At 37.3% G+C, this 23,313-nt stretch overlaps 1 protein-coding gene across 5 annotated transcripts in view; it reads left to right on the forward strand.

The window, feature by feature from the left end:
• Zasp66 (PDZ_signaling and DUF4749 domain-containing protein Zasp66) overlaps positions 1-21,592 on the forward strand; it is a 130,800-nt gene extending 109,208 nt beyond the window's left edge. For 2 of the 5 annotated variants that reach the window (XM_083134418.1, XM_083134414.1), the window contains exons 8-11: positions 8,972-9,122; positions 11,363-11,386; positions 13,625-13,648; positions 20,621-21,592. In XM_083134418.1, coding sequence (XP_082990544.1) covers positions 8,972-9,122; positions 11,363-11,386; positions 13,625-13,648; positions 20,621-20,713 — 292 coding nt within the window. In that variant the 3' untranslated portion in view covers positions 20,714-21,592. The remainder of the gene's footprint in view (positions 1-8,971; positions 9,123-11,362; positions 11,387-13,624; positions 13,649-20,620) is intronic. The other 3 variants (XM_083134415.1, XM_083134416.1, XM_083134417.1) reach the window with 3 other exon arrangements.
• Positions 21,593-23,313: the final 1,721 nt, after the last annotated feature.

Below are 23,313 nucleotides of genomic sequence, written 5' to 3' on the forward strand. Positions count from 1 at the left end.
GGACTGTCTTAGAAAATCAGGGATGCACAGCAACCCTAGTCTTCCATTGAAACTTACCTACCAGAATCTAGAAAGGCAGTTCACAGAAGTGAGAAAAACTTGGCAACTCTGTTTCATCCAATAAATGACAGATCAATAAGTACTCTATTGGTATCTATGCCGATATATGCCTATTGGTGAAGTTGCCAATAATATCACCAATCCATCCATAACTATCTTTAATCTAGTGCAAAATTCTTCCATTTGTTTTATTGTTATAAATAGAGAACGGATTTTTATGAAATTTCATATTCTCTATTTTTACTACACAGCAAAAAAACTTGAGATCTATACGTTCTGATAAGCATAGACTCCATTGCCCATGAAAAAATCATATTTCATAATATTTTGACAAGAGCTTCATATTAAGTTTATATTTTAATGTTTTAAGCCGAAGTTGTCTTAATTATATTACAAAAATCTTTGTGGAAACACCAACAATATGTTTACGGTATATTTGTTCTTTGGGTTCTTCCAAGCATTTCTGGAGCAAAATGCTGGGAAAGCATGTTGTCTTAGGCCATAAATCTATGTTGACCTTCAGCGATTGCTGAGGATGACTATTTCTCAAACCCTTGGGGGTGTTTGGGAGGGAGGGGCTAGTGAATGGAATTTCTCTGTCCATCAGTTGCTGTGCGTCATTCTTAGTCGTGACTTCTGGCTGTTGTGATCAGGACGTGGAGAATTGTATGCTAGAAATAAGTGATACCAAGATGCCTAAATCTGGAATTTCAGATTGGTGCTCTGAATTTAAATGTTACTGTACAGATGGGAAATCAGTTTTCTGCACCTACTGTACGAAAGAGATATGTATATTTTTACATACAGGATACAAGTATGCTCCTATCACTTCATGCGATGTGGAGCAAAGCTCTCATCACGCAAAACTATCTTGACAGACAGAAGATTTAAACTGCTTCCGGACAACATGGAGAAACTTGTCGTTATTTACTGCAATAAATAGGAGTTCTACCAGTAGCGGCTCGTGCCTAAAATAACAGGTGAAGAAGTATATTTATAGGCAATGAAAAACAAATAGTAAGTGCCAGTGCCCCCCCCCCAATTTAAAACGTCTTTTTTGTCTTCATCCGTCCATCTGGAAAATGTTGTCTGCAACAAATTACACACTAAGTCATTTACTGGGTTCATTGTAAAAACCACAGCTCAACACATGAACACAACACACGATAGGAAACGCGAAACACACACGCGGAACAAGATCTCGCGAGAACGCAAAGATTTTGCCACAACCACTGGATGCAATGTTTTCTCCGACGAGACAACTGCTTCATCTAGGAGGCGACACCTGTTCAAGGCCAACGCTAGGTGACGTCACCGTTGCCATGACAACCGGCTAAGTTTTCCGCAACCTGGCGGTGTTTGCTCTTGGGTTGGGACGAACTCTTCACGTGCGTAGCGCCGAGCGGCGTGTTGTTTGAGTATTATCGTGTGCGTTCTGCTGGAAAATAGTTTAACAAGCAAATGAAAAATGTCAATATTAATTTGAAAATTAGGTGAAAACATCTGCACTTGTTGCACTTGGCCAGCCGCCACTGAGTTCTACGTATGATGTGCAGTATATACTGAGGAAGCAATTTTGTGACCAAAGTCGTTTATTCCATTTATATTTGAAACATGTAGAAATACTTCGAAATAAAGATTCATATTTCTTCATATTTTGGCATTTTCAATTTCATACTTTCCTAAAATTTTCTTCATAAATATCAGTTCTTTAGTTATAAATATAAACAAATAAATTATAATTAATATGCCCTAGTTTTGTATGTCAATTACAGGCAAAATGTATTATCAGTTCATTCCTGCCATCTAATGATTTCACTTATTTGAATGTGATACCAGCGAGACTAAGGAATCAACGAAATACCCAAAGGGAGCTTCTTTGACATACATTGTGAATAATATGGCAATTGTCAATGTTTCTTGTAATTCTATTTTATGTGCAGATAGGCAAATTGAGAGTGGACATACAATATAAAGTTTGATCCAAATCACTCACTGAGATATCTTGATTACAAGACAACAGCAATACCATCCCCACTTTTGCTCGCTCATACTCATTCAAGTCTCCCACCCTCGAGTGTAATACACTACAGCTTATGCAATCATATATAATTTTAATGGGACAATAATTCATACAGACACGTGGGCCATTTTATCTCAAGTCATACAGGTAAGTAATAAATGTGTCACTTTCAAATTTCAAAATCACCTAAAAAAAATATATGTTAAAGGACCACATGATACATGTCTAAAATTAAAATATTTTTCTTTTCTGTTGATTTGTTACAGTGTTACAAGCTCACAAAGAAAGACACTATTTGATAAAAAAAAAACTGTGTAATGGAAATAATGCAATTTTCAAACCACTATGTATAAATCAAAAACAAAAAATGGTAGAGACTTGAGGTTTCTTTTATTTGAAAGCTTGTTCAAAGCACTTTCAAAACCTTATTAAGGAATATATTTATGAAACCCGAAGAACTCAGGACACGAGTTTTGCTGTGATAATATAATATGAGAACTGGACTAACTATTTGCAATGTCATTTCTGAACTTACTTCTAACATTATGTAGAAAATACTTTTTTTTAAAAAATGAAAAAATTCATTTTGACCATTTTTCAGAAATCATTTTCTCAAAATTTCTGAAAATTGTACAACATAGTCTTTGGTTACTGTACTTGCAGGAGGTGCAATCAGACCTTGCAATATTTTTGTGTATAACCGGGCAGAAGTTTTAAAAAATGTTCTCCATGTTCCATATTTTTTTTATTTTTACTGTAAAATATGTTACACTGGCAACACTGTTCTAACTGCTGCTTGTCAGGAAACCTGTAAAGCATCAAATATATTATTGGTAACATTTTGTTCGTGCATGCTCTCTCGCGTGTACACGAGTGTGTAGTGGTGAGAAACCACTTAAAAATAGGGTCATTCCATACCATTTCAACCAACACCTGTTGTATCATATTTTTTTAAAAAATATCAATAAATAAATGACTTATTTCTATATCCTTCAAGTGTTGAAATTGACATTTCAGGCTTGCGTTTAGATCTATCGGCAATTTTTAATTTGTCATATTCAATAATTTTACTGTTTTCAGATGTTTATGAAAATTGGTGATAATTTGATGAAGTATTCCTGAATATTTTGTATCGATGGCAGGGTAACCACATTCATGCTATAGAATATTTAATACCTGCCTAGGAACATCTATTGAAATATAAATGTTTCTTGTACTATGTTATGAAGATAGTAAATCCCTAACACAAAATATTTTCTAAAATAATAGAAGAGAGTATGAAGTATATGAAATTTTAGGCTACATGCCCACAGAGTTCACCATGGTCATGGGTTGCTGTCGATTTTCATCAAATCCAGCTTGTGAATATGTTTAGGACAGGCTTATTGTTTTTAGAGCAAATTATTTGAGTTTACATATACATTCTAATGCAGTGGGAAAATGTGAAGTAATTTTATATTAATTCAAATTTCTTCTGGATTGCAGTTTCAGATCTAACAAAAGCATGTTACAATGTTTGAATTAATTTTCAAAATTGACATTGACATTTCGTATTCTATTGCATATATGTTAATTGCTTGCTAAATTAATATAACAACTTTTTGTAGTGCTTGGCTGTAGTGTCCATCTGTCTGTTTTTCTGTAACAGCTGCTTTGTAGGGATTTTTTTAAGGTTGGTTAGAAGACAGCATTTCTACTTGCTTGTTATTACTTGTCTTCAGTTTATTCTTTTGTAGTCTGTAGTAATTTCTTTTCATATTTGTATTAGACTGAATAACATGTATTTCTGTAGATCATTATTCTGTACTACCTAGTATATCATAAATACTGACACAACATTGAAAGTGAATTATGACGAAAGTGTTAAAGATACTTTAATGTCCTGATTGTATAGGTTACTTACAGGTCTAACGAACACATAACACCAATCATTTTTCAAAATGGCCACCTTTGGCCTTCACACAGGCCTGAAGTCTCTGCGGCCACTCATCTACAGCATTACGCACTGTCTCCATAGGGAAAGTCGCCACTGCCTTCACCAGGGACCGTTTCAGACTGTCAATATTGGCATGCCTCCTCGTACAGACCATGCCCTCAAGCACTGACCACAATTTGTAGTCTAACGGGTTGAGGTCAGGGTTGCTAGCAGGCCAATCAGCTGGAGCAATGAAGTCCGGGACATTGCTCTTGAGCCACTCCTGGGTAGAGTGTGCCTTATGGGCAGGTGCGGAATCCTGTTGGAAGGTCCAATGTTGGTTCCTGAACAAAGTGTCACTCAAAGGCTTCACAACAGAGTTCAACACAGTATTTTCGTACACTCTGGCTGACGTTTTCACCCCTTTTTCACAAAAATGCAGCTTGGTGGTGCCATCATACGCCACGCCCCACCAAACCATGACTGAGGCTGGATGATGACCCCTCTGGATCTTCGGGGCTTTCTCCCGAGCTTCGTGGGATGTTGACGCATACATCCGGTCATTTTGGCGATTGAAAGTTTCCTCAATATTGAATATCTTTTCATCTGTGAAAAGAATTTTCCTGTGGCCATTGTTGGCGTAACGCTGCAGGAGGCGTTTTGCTTTTATCACCCTCTGCTCTTTCAGACGTGCATTGAGGAAGTGACCTGTACTTCGCCGGTAAGCCTTCAACCCCAAGTCACTTCTTAACACACGAGACACTGACATTTTGGAAATGTTCAGCTCACGAGCAAGCACTGCCTGCTTTCGTACAGGATTTCTCCGAATACGGGCTGCCACTGCTTGCACTAACTTTTTGGTTTGTACGCTGCGTGGGCGGCCTTGCCTTGGGCGATCATCAACTGTCCCAGTCTCTGTGAATCGCTTGATGGTCCGATACACGAAAGATTTGCTGATATTCAACTTTTTAAGTGTTCTGAATATCATGGGGGCTGTTTGACCCACTTTATGAAGCGCTATTACTGCCACACGATTTTCGTAATCGCCCCACTCCATAGCTACACTTTTACGAACACACTTCCTCTATGACAGCTCAACTCACAATGGCCCACTCCAGCCTCTTGCACAGGAAGGTCGGCCACGACCTTGAAAACCGGTTGTACACACTGCCTCAAACTTTCTGTCAGTATTTTATGATACGACTAGGTAGAATTACATAGTGTTCAGATAGAGAAAGAGGAAAATTAACAAATTTATTTTCTCTTGTTAGTATGAATAGGACAGATTAATTGGTATATTTATAAATATCCTGTAACTTAGTGCACAATTCTGCCATTTTTATGGATATAAATACTAAGGATGGGACAGATAATTTAATCAGTACTCTATCGGTATTGGCCGATGTAGGCATATCAGTGTATTGGTAAAATTAGCGATTATTTTACTGATCCGATATATCTATAAATATCCTATAATTTAGTGCAAAATTCTGCCCTTTTGCTATAATTTTTATGGATATTCTTAAAGTAAATATCTAAATATGCAACTTTTTTTTGCATTGCATTGACCTGGAAATACACATTTATTAAGGAGGTCAATGAACCATTCAGGTTCTTCATGTATTATTGAGATTTTATATCGGATCGATAGAATATCAGTTATCGGTATTAGTACTTTTTCGGTATCGGCCAAAATTTTATATCAGACCATCCCTAATAAATACAGGTTCCGGCAGAGGAGTTAGACGATTTTGAAATGTGAATAACACACTTAATTTTCAAAGGTACAGAAATGTATGCCATTTTTATTTACTACGACAGTTCGTGCAAAAATAAAAATGATGCCTTCAATTTACTTCTATACACATTCGATGGCCTTTTTCCTTTCCTTTTAAATGACCTACGTAAGATCTTGAGTCAGCGCTTTGTCCGTTTGAACAATTGAAATAAATTCAAATCAACAATCGGCGATCCAGTGAGAAGTTGGTGGCCTGCTTAACTGTTTGTCAGCCCAGTAAGCATGGAGCCCTGGAATGTTCAACATCGAGCGTTTGTTGTGGAGGGATTCTTCAAGACTGGAGAACCTGTATTGAAAATGCAGTCTTTTTCGACGTCATTTTCATGTGGCACGTCATGGACGTGTACCAAGCTGCAACACTATCATCACGTGGGTGCAGAACTTCAGATTGACAGCATCAGCTATGAATAGGTCACCACCTGGCCGTGTTCGAACCGTAAGGACACCAGAAAACATACGACAAGTAAGGGAAGCTATTGTTAGGAGCCCAAGACAGTCTGCCAGCCAGCATGCTGTAGCATTGGGGATTTCAGATCACTCTGTACGACGAATGTTACATCTGGATCTAAAATTTCACCCGTACAAGATTATGCTTGTGCAGGAGCTGCATGATGATGACTTTGTCAATTGTAAAAGATTTGCTGAATGGATGCTCCAAATGTCCGAGGAAACTATTATTCTTATGAGTGATGAGGCACATTTCCATTTAAATGGATCTGTAAACAAGCAAAACTTTAGATATTGGTCAAACGAAAACCCTCAGGAGCTTCATGAACGGCCGCTTCACAGCTCACGAGTGATGGTGTGGTGTGGTGTAGCTGCATTTGGTGTCATCCGTCCGCATTTCTTCGAAGATGAAGATGGGGATTTTGCGACGGTGAACTCCGAACGCTATATCGCAATGATGAATACTTTTGTTTTACCAGAACTTCGTCGGCTTCGGCGTAGGATAAATCAGCAAGACACATGGTTCCAACAAGATGGAGCAACGGCTCACACATCTAGATCCTCTATGGCTGTTGTTCGTCAACTTTTTTTAGGACATGCCATTTCCCGGTTTGGTGACATACCCTGGCCTCCTCGGTCACCAGACCTTACAATCTGTGATTTTTTCTGTGGAGATTCCACAAATCCAAAGTGTATGTGAATAAACCTCGCACATTACACCACCTGAAGCTTGCAATTAGAGATGAAATTGCAAACATTGATGGTGAAATATTGCAACGTGCCATCCGCAACTACTGGGAGAGGCTTCGAATGTGTGTACGCGTAAATGGAAGTCACTTGAAGGACATCATTTTTAAGTCATAAAGAATTGCCATGGCAATTGGCATACAATAACTTCTATTTCTGTAGTAATACATTTCTGTACCTTTGAAAATTAGGTGTGTTATTCACATTTCGAAACCGTCTAACTCTTCTGCTGGACTCTGTATACAATTTGTGAAGAAAATGCATAAATATGGAGTGGTTATGTAAAAGGAAAACCTACAACAGTTACCTGGTTGCATAAATTAATTAGGAACCACTCATGGTTCTAAGAAACTATCGCCAATTTATCACATCAGAAAAATATTTGTTATTGACAGTGCTTGAAATGAAGGGGGGGGGTTATCCCTTCAGATAGCTAACTTGATTCAAAGCATCCCCCACTTGTCTCATTGCTGCTTTGTTAAGAACAAGGGACTCCAGCTAACCACATAGGTATGCCAAACATATCCACACCTAACAATTCCACTTTGAGTGCTGGTTAACTGAGTAAATTTTATATCAGTGCTGTATCAAACTGGTGCAATTTGAAGCCACCATGCTCACACTGTCCCCAGCTAACAGATGATCTTCATGAAACAAACCTGCCTTTAACTATGCATTTTATGCAATAATGAACTTCATTCATTGCACATTTAATAACACCACAATGAACATCACACCCTTCATGAGAGGACTTAAGGAATGGCCAATTGCCATAATTAATTTAACACACTAAACTTGTGTGACTCAAAACACACCCTATGGCAAGTAGGTAGGTTGAGAGAGACCCGATTTATTTGGAGCTCGGGCTCGCTTATTTTTATCCGTGGTTTGATTTCTTGCAGTGTTGCTGCAGGTGCAATAAGCATCATTATTGGGGAAACGGGAGGGACAAATCCCCCAATCAATCATTATAGAATGATTTGGTTTATTTTACTTCATTTTTCTGCTACTTTTGGCTGTCGATGACTGATGAAATTTATGAAGGAACACTGACAAAGAACACCCATGCCGAGATTTGAATGCAGGACTCCTGGAATTATACCACTCTGCCATGAAGGTCAGTCACCCCAAACAATCCTGAAAAATGTGTTGTGTATATGGAAGATACTGATGTATTATACAGGGTGAGCCTACAAGAAATAGACAGTTTCAAAGAGTTTTAATAACATGCCTGAAATACTTACATGGTTGGAAGAGTATTTCCTGAAGTTTACATGGTTAAGTTACAAATGTTCTATGTGTGACCCTTTTGTAACACGACAGATATCAATACAATAGTCCAGTTCTCTTCGAACATGTCTCAGCATGTACACAGACAACCAGTTTCCTCACATTTCTTGCTTCAACCATAGATGGACTGCCTTGTGGGTGGTTGTGTGCCATAAAGTGTTCTAAATGACACTGTATGACAGTAACAGAATTTGTTTCTGCAAATGCAAGCACACATAAAGTGGGATTTGTAAACTTCAACGGTTTTCTCTATAAAACAGTACTAAATGCATACACCCATCTATTTCCTTTACACTCACCCTGTACTTCATGTCTTCCCCCATAACAATGCCTATGGCCATTACCACAAACTAGCATCAAAGATTGAGGTCAGTGTTTAGTTGCTTACCTTGTATCATAATTCAGAATAAAATGAGTATTTTTTTTTATCTTTTCATTTTTTTAAATATTAGTGATTTTTTGCTCAATTAGTTGTACCAATGGACATGTCCGCACACCTAATGTAGTATTTTCATTGATCTTTCATTCCTCCAACGTAAAATTGACGTCAAACATCAACAACAACAATCGCCTTCTGCTTCTACGTCTCAACACCCACCATGGAAAAATTAATCCCGGAAATGGACCACGGGACCACACTACCCACGTCGTTTCTACCTCCTCTTCTACCTCTCTTGATTGGATACAACAGCTATGCTCGCAAGCCAACAGTTGTCTACGACCCGCAGAAGTCCGAGACATTCAAAGCACTACGGGAAGCTGAGTTTGACGATAGGGTTCACGAGGTGACTATCCCTGTGCAGCAGAAAATCTTTACGCCAACTAGAATCCAGCCTGCTAGGGTGAGTAGAATTGCTTAGTTTTTGACTCAATATTCCTTATGGGCTTGTGTTTACTTGATCAATATAAGAAAAATTATCTTCAATTCATTAATTTGAAGAAACAGTTTGAAGTTCATGTTTCTGGAAATACTGGATAAGTGAGGGGAAAAGTAAAAATCATGGAATGGTCAGTGAATATTGAATGACTGATCATAAGCTACAAATGTACTTTGACGTCAAACAGATCAAACAGGATAACTGTACATTAGATATTTGAGTAGATCAGTAGTAGTATACAGTTATGAAAGTGTATAAAATTACTATACTGATTGCAGACCCAACTGGCAGCTGGCCTACTTTTTGCTAGATTGCTCCATCTGTCCACCAATCGTCATTAGGGGTGTGTGGCTCGATGAGTGTCAACATCCTTAGTTCTGAAGTTACAGCTGTAGGGGTAACATCAGTCTCACATTACAACATTGCCAAGCGTACATCTGTTTTTGCCAGTTGTTTTTATTGGCTTCTTTGTACAGTGTTTTGTGTACTATTGTAGAAGATTTATCCAGTAACGGCAACAATCTACACTCCCTCTTCCCCATTTTACAGTACGTTTGGCAACATGCTGTGTATCCGATGCTCATTTGTTTCATCCCACCAACAACTTTTGGTGCCTTGTGACTCGAAAATGCCATGTCTCATTCCAAGAGAATTCAACTGATCGCTGATTCGTTGTTTCCCAGCTGCCAGTTGGAATTGCGAGGGTAGAAGTCTGATAAGAATGAGCCTATTTTTTTTTGGGGGGGGGCAGGACAAAAAATCCTTCCCATAAAAGTGGGGTTCAAGACTATTTTCATAAATAACTATTAACATTAGGGAAATAATAAAAAATGGCTCGGGCCTCAAAAAATTAATTAAAATGCTCAATCTGTACGTTTTAATAAACCTGGCAATTGGGAGGGTGCCCTCACCCCTTCTTCTCATCGAGTTACGCCCATCGCCTGTCTGTGCAGCATATAGAGATGTTATAGATCAGGGTGTCTACTGAAGTAACAAATCCAAAATTCTTTACTTTTTCTAACATTCATTTAATCGCCCCCTACTTAGGAAAGTTAGAAATTAAGAAAATATATATTTATATTCAATGAAAAATCCCTACCACAAGGCTGCTTAAGATGAAAACTGAAGTTGTACTTTAAAAATAGATTTAGACTTGCTTTAAGTATTAATGCTTCAGACTTCATCCTGGTTGTGGAATGGCCACATTACTTTATTTAATATTTTTACAAAACTTTACACATAGAAGAACGTAATTCTTAAGAAAAAAAGTGATTTTTTTTTAACCACAACTCAATACAATTTTAGATTACCAAATATTCAATTTTACCGAATTCCAGTACAGGTATATAACAACGTAAATTCACTATTCTATAAAAATAGCATAATTTCTTGACATTCTTGACTGGTAGACACCTGCAGATTTATAGAAGGCAAATCATGTTGAGGCATGGAGCACACATACTTTTTGCCTACCCTCAATTTTATCATATATTTGAGAGCTGCAGTATTGGCCTATGTGGTAAAACGATCAGTTCATCATCATGGTTATCTAGAGGAGTGGTTCCAAAGTATGCACTGCAGCATCCTGGATTACAGAGGTGCTGTAAAATGTTCCAATATTTTCACTGAAATGATAGGGTTGCTCCAAATATGTGCTTATTTAGTACTTTTAACATACAAAAATGTTTCTGAATTTGAAATGTGTGTTTGCTTTTTAACTTAATGCAAGCAACGTAATTACACTAACTTGGGTGCCGCAGAACATCTTGAAACACTAAGGATGCCGTCAAGGAAAAAGTTTGGGAACCCCTGATTTAGAGAGACAGATTAAAAGTAAAAAAATAATCGAACAGAAGGTCTCTTGTGTAAAATGGTGTTTTCTTGCAGGTTGGGCCAAAAGCTGTTTGTTGCCAATTTTATTGCATTGTATAATATTATTCCTTTCTCATTTTTTATAACACTGTACAAAGTTTTTTCTTCCATTTCACTGCATGTTAACATTTTCAAGTTATTTTGTAAGAAATTTACATTAGCACTAATGTTACATATGCTTGTGTTCTTTGAGATCTAGAAAGTACTCAGTGATGTTTAGAGTTTGATAAACAATTTATTCTTGCGCATACTCTATGCTTAAATCACATCTTTATTTACTTGTAGCATACAGAGAAGTTCTTTTAGTTATTTTTTCGTTCATTTATTTCTAGAAACCGGCTGCCCAGCAAGATTATGTAAGTTTTGTTGTGCTTCATTAACATAATTTTTTCCAGCTTTACTAATAAAAGAAATTCCTGGCATGTATAATACAGCATCATCAAATATATCTTTAAATCTCCCAATGTCTTAAGTAATAAGGTTTTGGGTTTAGTAAGGGATAAAACAAATTCTAATTTGCCCCTTAATAGCTAATACCAAGAAATGTTACGTTTACACGTATTAAAATTTCAAGTCTATGATAGACAATTTTATGGAAATTGTATTGAAGTGGAATGGGATTAATCCGAATAATTTTCAAGTAGTATTTGATTTTTTTTTAATAATAATAATATAATACTCCTGTCAACCTCCAATACATATCTGAATTGAATTTGATCTCTTAATGTAACAAATAATGCCAGGAAGTTCATATTATTTGATTTAGGATTTGTTTGTTTGGTTCCTGTTTAGAATTATTTCCCAAAATGATGCTTCAGTGAACAGCTGTGAATGTTGTTTACATGTTTTCTGTTTCTTTAAGTATACTAGCTTCTATTTATTTTCTCAAGCAGCAATGCATGATATATATATTTTTTTAACTTCAGTTTCGGGAGTGTTATCCAGATTTTCTTTCTTTGGTTCAACAACAAACTAACACAAGGAGAGAATTTTCGTGTGAGAGTGGAATTTTGTGTGATTTGATTCAACAATCTGAATATACATTATGTATATATACTTTATTTTCGGGTGTTATTTATACATTGCAATACCTGTACACATTATATGTATAATGTGCAAGTTAAATGTATTGTCCAATAAGAAAATAGCATAGAATGCACATAATTAAAAATTTGGAACATTAATATATTTTTAATGGGGTTCTAACTAGGTTTCAATATTTAAGCACTATTTTGTAACGAATTCATAAAAGTTAAGCACTAATACTGACAACTTAGTTATATGGACACAATTCAAAAGCAAATAATCAGAGCATAAGGTGGACATCTGCCGAAACTGACCACCAGCGTGAATTTTTTAAAAAAATTCTTTGAACACATTAAAATGTTGTTTTTTGTAAGGTGGAACACTTAGTTTAAGATAATGCTTTAAAAATCTGTTCATATGTTGCATTATGGTTCATGACTGTAAGACAAGGTAAAGTATGCAAAAATTCCATGAAACTAGGATGCCACACATCAACAATATTGGTCCTATTTTTAGATGTGATTAGCACCATGATCCAGCTGCCTTTACCTGCAGGTGGCCAGTGAATCCCAGTCTCACTTAATGCAGGGACAAGGTGAGAAAAAAATTCACCTGAATAAACCCATGATGAAAATCAAACCTATGCCTCCTGTGGAGCAGTCAGTCTCCGTACTGACTGGAACACTGCAACTCTCGTATGACAGTGTAGGAAACAACAAATTGATTTTTGCTGTGGAGCTAAAGATTGTCAACATGAATCTAGGTTAGGATATTCTTTGTGGTTTTGCTATAATGAATTCTAATCCAAATTATGCTTAGAAAGAGTAATAAACGTATGATTTGAAGGGATTCCTTGATTCTTCCTATCTCTACATGGATTTGATTTGATTTGGTTCATTTTACTTTGTTCTTTGTGCCACTTTTGGCTAATTTGCGAAGATGGGGATGAGTGATGACATGATGAAATTGATGAATGGACACTTGCCAACATCCATGCCAAGGCCAGGATTCAAACCCAGGACCCCTAGAGTCATAGCACGATGTGCTAACCACTCTGCCATGGGGGCCGGCTATCTCTACATGGAGAAGTTGCAAGTTCATAAAAATTGAAAATAAGCAAGTGTATTAGTTACCATGTGTTACTTGTTCACTGGTGTACTAACATTTTCAGTTTTGTAAGTATTTTGACACTATTAGCTGACATGCACAGATCAGACATACACCGGGATTTATTAATAATTTTCCACCTGGATGGTGCAAGCCCATATTTAGAGGGTGTAAAGGTAATTTAGAGCCAAAATGACCAGAAATTGGCCCTTTTTTGGAAAGGGTTTAGATACATGGCCCCCTTTTTTTTGCACTTGTACAGTTGTTGCATGTGAACTTTACATAATTTTTCCAGCTGTAGGTGCTCTCTTTTGGAATTGACCATTCTAGTCAAGGGGTTACAGTCTTGCCGGGACAATCTTTCTTGCACAAACTTTATGCTTAAATCATATTTTTATTTGCAATGAGTGTACAAGCAAGACCTTTTATTGTTTTTTTGGTTTATTTACTTTCATGTCTAGAAACCAGCTATCCAGCAAGATTATGTAAGTTTTGTTCTGTTTTTTTAAAAACATGGTATTTTTCAGCTTTACTAATGTAAGAACTTTTGGCGTGTGTTTTATAACAGTTATAAAACAATTAATAGGAATTATGATGGCGACAGCATGGTGACTCTTCAATGACAGAGAACTACCATGAACCAAATTTTCTTTTATGAGAATCTATGCTCAGTATTCATTGGAGCATTAACTATTCTTTTGTGTGTGAATGCAGTGCGTATTAAAATCAGAACAACATTCATTCTACTTGCTATGCATTGTTGCAGACATGGACAAAAAATATGCAAAAAATGTGTTACAGGGTTGAACCTTGTGTTTTTCAATTAAATATATAATCCGTTAATTATTATGAATATTCACTTTCACATTTTTTTTTAGCAAAATTCATTCTACACACACAAGAGTACATGAAAATTTTAAGACTAAAATGTAAAATTACAATCGGCATCAAATGTATTGGGTGCTACAATCACGTGCATCTAACCATGAGGCTAAGGTTAACAGGTACATTATTATTTCACCATAACAGATCTCCACAACATAAAAACAACAGATAAAGTTCATAAACCATACACAATTTTTCATTTTCTAGCAGATTTATAGTGTCGTAGAAAATGCTGCTTTCTGGTTTACATTTATAAGTACACACCATCTGGAGAAATTTTTGTTGTATATAGGATTTCTATAGGAAATGCCAACAAGACTAAGGTCTATAAAATAATAGACAATCACATCATCTTCACCAACCTTTCTGATAATTATGATCATATTGTCAATGTACTTTAGTTATCAATCAGATATCTGGGCTGCAAGTTTTACTTTCATATTCTTTCTAATATCTAGTATTATAAAAGTGACAATTTATACAGAAATTCGAAGGAACCATAATTTTGCATAACAACAAAAGAAACAAATTAATAAACTGAATCTTTTTTTGGGAGTGGAATCACTAGAACTAAATCCAGAAGTGGAAGTGAACTGCTTGTTCATTTTGCAACCATTTCTCTTGCAGACTCCAAAATGCATGTAAATTCTAGACGATCTGCAAAATTCCCTGACATTTCTCTGTTTTCCAGACACGCGGCAACCCTGATTTATTATGATTAGGGTTGAGCTAGCTGATACCAATTTGAACCAATATCAGTGACAATACTTGAAAATTGTAACAATTCAAAGTATTTTAGAATATTTATAAATTTCTTTTTAGGAACCATGCCTTAGCTATGCACAAATGTTTTTTGCTTTACATTCATACCTTCATATGAGAATCATAAGATCGATTTCTCTCGTCATTATAAAATAACATTATTTCCAGGATACTTTAAATCTGACAAAGTGTTGCGTGGCATTTTCATGGATTCAGGTATCAGTAAATAAATTCAGACTGATCTTGATATAAGTGGTATCAGCCCATACAGATGCATAAGTATCATTATCGGCTTAGCCCTAATTGTGTCAAAAGTGAGCTTTTTAAATTTAGTTTGCGCTTAAATAAGATTTCTAAGAAGCAGTAATGCATGCTCTTTTCATTGATAACGTATTTCTATAATTTTTCATAACTCAAGGTATTAAGATTTTTTGTGTCAAATAACTGTCAGTTCAAAGGATGGCATTTATTGTTGCGAGTGTGTTTGGAGTTGTGTGTGTTTAAATTTAATTACATGGATTTGTCTTTTTTTTATCATATGTTACTTTGATTTAAAGTTTTCCCACAATAAACAAAAATACGTTAGAGTATTCAAATTGGTCTACTTACGCAAGTGAGTATGTATTCTTATGTGAACGACGTTTCGGAAGCTTTACTGCTTCCTTCCTCAGGTTGTCGTTTTCGGCTCGGAATATCAAGCCATGTCAGAGAAGTGTCACGTAAGGATACTGGGTGAAAGGTTTGGGTTAAAAACACTTCATAGTGCTTGGCATATACAGAATTAAAACTACCTTTGTTAAAAACCCTTAAAACTCACAATAAAACATAGTTTACCGTAGCGGTGGTTTTAACATGTTTTATTGTGAGTTTTAAGGGTTTAACAAACTCCAGTTTACCGTAGCGGTGGTTTTAACATGTTTTATTGTGAGTTTTAAGGGTTTTTAACAAAGGTAGTTTTAATTCTGTATATGCCAAGCACTATGAAGTGTTTTTAACCCAAACCTTTCACCCAGTATCCTTACGTGACACTTCTCTGACATGGCTTGATATTCCGAGCCGAAAACGACAACCTGAGGAAGGAAGCAGTAAAGCTTCCGAAACGTCGTTCACATAAGAATACATACTCACTTGCGTAAGTAGACCAATTTGAATACTCTAACATATTTTTGTTTATTGTTAGTGAGTAACACGCACGTAACCAATATGCTATAGTTTTCCCACATAATACACTTAACATGTAATAATAATATACACATGAAACTTTCTTACATATTCGCATACCAGTTTATTTAATTTTGGAAACACTTTACACCATCCACAAACTTGTAGTAGTCCACTTTGTATGCTTCCGGTCTGTGCTGCTGTCGTCGATTGTATGCTCTGTCGTAGACTGACAATCCCAACACATTTGGCTTTTTCATCTTGAGTAAAGTAAAAGCAAGGAGCTGTACATGACACGGCAATTAACCAAATAAAATAAACAGGTATGTGGATACACACACACACACACCATGTGTATATTAATAACTTAGTATGTAGAAATTTCAGCAAAAAATGCAGGCTCAACCAGGACTTTTACCTGGGTCTCTGGCATACCTACAGAACCAACCCTGGCTTCGATTGATTTTTTGCCGTTTTATCCATGTGGAATTTTGTCTGCCAGAGCTACCGCAACAAGATCTGTGGTCTTTGAAACGCTGTGGCATCAGTGCCTAGTTTCTCCCAGCGTAGAGTTTTAAATTACACAGATTTGGCACACACAGGAGACGTACAAAATTTCAGTGAAAACTGCAGGCTTTACCAGCACTCGAACCTGTGTGTCTTGCATACAATGCCATTGCTCTGTATCTAAAATCCCGGAACATGAAATACCTCCTTTGTTGGTCTCTATTTTTTCTATTTTACTTAATTTTCCTGTCACAATTAACGAATTGCAATGATGAAGATGGAGGATAATTACATGAAATAACTAAATGATGCTCACACAGGAACACCCATGGTCAAAGTGGGGTTTGAATCCAGAACCTTTGGTGGTACAAGAACATGAGTTGAACCTGGGACACTGAAGCAACCATTTGCAGCTGTTAAAAGAATGTTCATATTCTACATAATGTCTAGACATGTACCCTTAGAATGAAGATCCAAATGTTTAAACCTACTGCATTCAACCCATATGTTACACTTACTTCTTTCTTGTCTGACAAAAAATCCAAGTGGATTTGAAAATTTGGATCTGCCTTAACCTTTAGGTGTCCGATCGTCTCGAACGAGATGCATTGTCTATTTTTGGCTAGAATTCCATTTTTTTTCTTCATATTATTGTTAACACATATATTTAACAGACATTTTTGTTGTATGTTTTCTCTTTTCATGAAAATGACTGGAAAAAGGAGACTTCTTTTTTGCATCTTTTTTTCAAGGGAAAAATTTTGCTGACAAAGTAAGGCCGGCTTTGTTGTTCCAAAGCAATGCGTTTACCTCACCCCTGGAAACTGCATTCGAAAGAAGTTTGTTTATCGGTACCCGAGGTCAAAAAGAATGTTTTCAGTCCTTTTTCTAAAGAGGGGGGAACCCAATTTTTTTTAAAAAAAAAAATACGCCATATATACGCCGAATGTGCATAAATTTTATATCGTCTGAATCTGTGATTCATTTAACGTACAACGGCATATCATTCATCTCTCTAGGGCAATTAGCCTCTGAGCTACAGTCATTTCAAGGAACTGCTGCATTTTGAAGCTTGAATCAGCGGCGTGCTGACCATTCCTTTTGGGGGTACAACTCGCGTTACCTTGGTCATACGATAATAACGCAAATAATTGTGTGTTCCTTACATGCCAGCGATAATTCCCATGTGCATGTCGACATTGTCATGTATTTTTTTCTAGGGGGAGGGTGGAAATCCCCATTTTTTCCTGAAATTTTGGGGGTTCTCCCCTCCACCCTGCCACATATATGCTGAATTTGCATACATTTTATATAGTCTGAATCTCTGTTTCATTCCGCGTACAACGTTATATCATTCATCCCTCTAAGGCAATTAGCCTCCGATCTACACATTTAATTGAAACTCTGCATTTTGCTCGAAATCTGCTCGGGCACCAAAAGGTTAAAGATACATTTTTAATATTTACAATCATCCCTTACTAAGTCACATATACCGGGTGTTACAAAAATGTATTGCAAGTAAACTATTGCACTGACGTTAATGAAACCAGTCCACAACGATCAAAGAACTCCGAATATTTGTAGGTGTAAAAAAAAACAAAAAAACAATGTGTGCACCATGGGTGACAAGACACACATCAACATGGGCCTGTTAATAGTGATACACTCCCTTGGGCAGCGATATCATACGGCATCGGTGGGATGAATACCCTGTCTTTGATGAAACCTCACACAAAAAAGTCGCACGGTGTGAGGTCCGGTGATCTTGGGGACCAAAAACTTGCACAAAACACTTGAGTGTAGTGGATGATTTGAGTGTCGCCTAGTGGCAGGGATATGAACTCTCAGCTTAACAAAACATACACATAGAAACTGTTTGCGTTCCTTGATTGTTCTGTAGTGGTTTCATTAACGTAAGTTCAATAGTTTACTTGCAATAAATTTTTGTAATCTCTCAATTAGTTATGAAATACCCAGTATGTTACTGAGTTACACCATTTAAATTTAAGCATTCATTAGATCCTGCTACCTTCATAACAGATGCTCTAATCAATACATATAACTACAAGGGTCGTTCAAGGTTGACCGGGACTTTTATTTCTGCAGAGGAAATAGGTAGCAGAAGAAACACCAAACTATGCCAGTTTTTCAAAGTATTCTCCGTGCGCGCCGAGGCACCGTTGCCATCGTTCTGGCAGCTCCCGAATTCCTTTGGCGTAGAAAGAACTTGGTTGTTGTCGTAGCCACTGGAGGACATCGCTCCGCAGTGCTTCGTCTGTCATGAATTTCTTCCCTCCCAGATGGTCTTTAAGGGGTGCAAACAAATGATAATCACTGGGGGCTAAATCCAGACTGTAGGGGGGATGGGGCAGAACTTCCCAGCGCATGTTGGCCAGAGTTGTTGTTGTCACTGACCGTGTGAGGGCGGGCATTGTCATGGAGAAGAATGACATTCCCAGACAACATCCCAGGTCTTTTCTTGCGAATGGACTTTCGTACAGCACCACTCAACAATGTGGAGTAATACTGGGCATTAATCGTGCTCCCTTTGTCCAGAACATCCACATGGATAACACCCTTCATGTCCCAGAAGACACTTGCCATGATCTTTCCAGCGGTCGGCTGCGTTTTGCTTTTCTTTCCGCCACTCCATGCTGCGTCTTTTGGTCTCTGGGGTTGAATTGTGCAACCATGTTTCATCACACGTGATGATGGATTGCAACAATTCATCACCTTCTGCTCGAAACCGATTCAGAAGCTGTTCACAGACCGTCCTGCGTGTCCACTTCTGATCGAATGTCAGCTGGCAGGGAACCCACCTTGCACAGATTTTGCGGAAGCGTAAGTGGTCGTGAATGATTGTCTCAACACTCCCGACACTGATATTCACCTCGGCAGCAATATCCTGCACTGTTACTCGCCGGTTCTCAAGAATCATTTGCTCAACACGTGCGATATTCACTGGTGTGACTGCAGTCGGGCAAATGTGTCCAAGCGCTTCATTTGTCACCAGCTCCCGTCCTTCGCGAAACTGCTGACACCATTCGTACACACTCGTCCGCGACATCGTTTGTTCACCATACTGTGCTTGCAATCGTCTGAAAATCTCAGCTGGTTTCACTTTCTCCTTCACGAGAAATTTGATTACATACCACTGCTCCACAGCCACAGACACACTGCTTGCCGCCATGTTCGCTGCAACTGCTGTGCATGCGCGAAATATGTCATGCCGGGCGCTAGTTACTCGCGAAGGAATACATTACGTCACCTGCTAGTTTCATAATGATCCAGCTATTCATTGATTTTTTACGTATGAAAATCCCGGTCAACCTTGAACGACCCTTGTATATCCACGAGACTTACACCCCTTAAGTGTGGATGGTGAATATATATGCTTTGAGTTTGCTTTGACTAGATTTGAATGCAGGTGGTGTATACATATGACAAGACATTGAGAACATAATTGCGTTAGGCGAGATTGTGCTAGCTGTAGTAACAACAACAGTAGCAAGAGGAAGGTGAAAAAGAATATAAGTTAGACATAAGAAAAGTTGTGTGCTGTTGTTTTTGTCTAGTTTGAAGTTTTAAGTCTGCTTCATCCACATATAGACAAATCGGTACTGGACCTACGGTTTAAAGTGGGATCTGAATCACTATGCAATGTACCTTCACAGGGTATCGAACCTGTGACCTCTTGATGAGAAGGTGACTATGACCTCAAAGTAGTGACAGTAAATCTGAATTGGAAAATGAAGAAAGGGAGTGATGAAACTGAATTTTGCTTTTTTTTTAAAAAAAAAACTATTTTAGTGACTTGATCACAAAAATTCCACATGTAAGAGGTAAATGCTTCTATTAATTTTGGTTGTCCTCGCCACCATCCACAAGGTCAGAAGTGGATGGTTGCAGGGGCCACTGAAAGTAAATCTTGCGAATAAAGTTAGTAATTTGCTTCCATGTATTTATTATCTTACTGGGTCTCCACCCCCCAAACACACAGGATGCTATTAAAATTAAATTGTGTTTTGAACCAATCGTGCCCTGCAATATATTATTCTTTCTTTTAAGACACTTTTTAAGTTGTCACTGTTAATTTATTAGTGTAAACTCTAATTAAAATGCTCTTGTATGACTCTTTTCAGATCAATTCTCTAGGGCAATCTGATGAGAGAATCCAGCAAAGCAACAGCTTCCGTCGTCTGATGGCTGAAGTTCTTGGGGAAACTGAATTCTAAACACAAGAATGAATTGAAAGACTTTTCTGATTTTAAAATATGCCACATATGGTGTTCAAGCATGTGCATACTAAAATAAAAAATGACTTGGTCCTCCTTTTGTGAATAAAAATGAGACGCAAGTTGCAAACATGGATATTCAAAAATAAAAATATATATTAATAATGTATATATATGCACACCGTGCTGGTGATATGTAAAGAGCATTGGATACATAGATATACATATTCATGTATGTATACGTGTCCGTGACGTTTCCTAGAAAAATGATTTTTTTTTAGATTTGTCTAGTCAGCCCATTGTTCTAACTTATTCAGCAACAAAAACAAAGCGGAATAGCTTCCTAAGAACTTCACATTTTGCATAGCATTTGCCAGTGTTCCATAAAAAAAAACCTTACTGCTAGTGCATAACGACATGGATGGTTTAAATACATATTTTATTAAGGTGATTTGATGTAAAATGCAAATAACTTTACAGCTGATGTTAATACAAACTTGTAGACACCTTGATGGTTTAGTAAGCATAGTTTCAAATTACGAAACAAATTTCGATAGGGATGTGGTCCCACTTACATAACACTGAATAAAAGAAAGTAGAAAATTAGGAAGTGTGCAGTTATGAAGTGAGATTACATTTCTTTAACCTTTCTTTTGGGCGATTATCATTCTGCAGTTGTTTTTTATGATTTTTTTTTAACTGCAGATATATTTTCCAGTATGGAATTTTGGCTGAAAAAGTAATCGTGTTATTACTTATACGGAGCAATTTTACTTAATAGATTTTTTTTCCTGAGGACTGTTACCTGCTCATCCGTTAGTCAGCTTTGTACATCCAGCTCTTGTTGTGGTGTGAATAAAAATTACTGTTTTCAATAAAGAGTTCTTTTATTCTTACTGTAGGAATGAGTAGGAACGGTGAAATACCTTAAGGAAAACTACGTCAGTGTGTGCTCAACATTTATTCAAGAATAATCTAACCTATAGAAGGCTACACTGAGGACATCTGCAAACATTCAAACATCAAGAATGTACAACATAATGCGAGACAAAAACACCTTTCACCACGACAAACTAAATGTTGCAGTTTGTCAAAGAACCTAAAATTACTTACCATGTCATATTGTGATTGTGAAAACAAAATGCCAACATCTGATAAACCTGGTCTGCCTTCCTTAGTTGGTTTCCTTTCTTCAACTATAGAAGCAGGACTGGTTTCAGGATGCTTATAGGGGGTGAATCATGATGCACCTGTGTCATGGGAATTTTTGGGGGGACAAAATTTTATAGTTTAGCTACCAATTCTATATATCTTCACACAAAAATTGGGGGGGGGGGATTGTTTCATTTGATTGACTTGTTAGTTATTGGTTCTTAGTTAAGGTCATTATTTACAGTTTTTTTTTTTTTACCTGCCTTTGGGTGATCAATGGGGTTGAAATGAACCACCACCACTTATGCCTTTAGAATCGGTTTGGAAGGTGGGGCGTGCTGTTCGCATTTATACAAATGGTGGCGGCAATTAGGGAGAGCAGTTGCCCTCCTCCCCCAATTTTTGCAACTTTTGCTCGCGCACTATACTAAACCTTATCTACCAAGGGAAAGTAATCTGTCCTTGCTTCCCTAGTTTTGGAACCCAATCGCCGCCACTGTATACAAGTTTAGTCAAGCAGACGAAATGTTAAAAATAAGGCTTAGTACACTAACAATGGCAGTGAGTCTAGACAGTTTTGTATGTTTTATGTTAGGAAAGATGAAAGTGAACCGTGCTTTTTCTTCCTTTAGTCTTTTAATTTCAACTGCAATGAAAAGTTTCGAATGTTATGCGGCTTTAGATTGTTGGCATCTCAGCCAGTGGTAAACAATGTCTGGTGTTTTCTATGTTCGGACCCTGCAGACTTCAGTTTAGTGTTTGATGATTTCAGGCACGATTTCTTTCACTTGCAGTGGTGGCAAGTGCTACTTTAGCCCCTGCACTATACTAAACCTAATCTACCAAGAGAAAGTAAATTGTTTTGGATTTGTGATAGCTGGCACTGTAATTGGAAAAAGTAAGATTAGGCGCAATTCTCGAGAACACTGTCCTCTTCGTCAGGCTTCGTGGCAGATTATGCCGTGTCTGTTTGACCAGGAAATAAGGTGTAATGGTTTGTAAGATGAAACATGCTCGGCAATCTGTTAAAAACAAGGTTAACCAATTATAAAACTGTAAAACGTTGAAGAAAGGGAATGTAGAGGAAAAGATGTTAAACAAAATGGAAGAAGATAAAAACAAATAGGCTGTAATGTAACGAAAGAAATGACACTAGCGTTCATGATGATAGAGGAGTTCCAAGGCTAAGGGATGACGTAATAATGCAGGAGTAGCGGGGAAAAGGAGGGGGTGGGAGGAAGCAGGTGGGTGGGGCCAGTACCAGCCATCGGCAGCACAGCAGCACAACATTAGCTGTGAAGACGACTAATTCTACGATCCATTCTGCAGAAGTGAGATTGTTTATTTTCACATGGTCAAAGGTTTTTACGGAGCTCTGAAACCTTCAACGTTTTTGAACAGATTGCCGAGCGTGTTTCAAGACCGCATATTTTCTCCTAAAGACCATT

The sequence above is a fragment of the Lepisma saccharinum genome, chromosome 13 (genome assembly GCF_977018435.1).
Source record: "Lepisma saccharinum chromosome 13, izLepSacc3.1, whole genome shotgun sequence".
NCBI lineage: Eukaryota > Metazoa > Arthropoda > Insecta > Zygentoma > Lepismatidae > Lepisma > Lepisma saccharinum.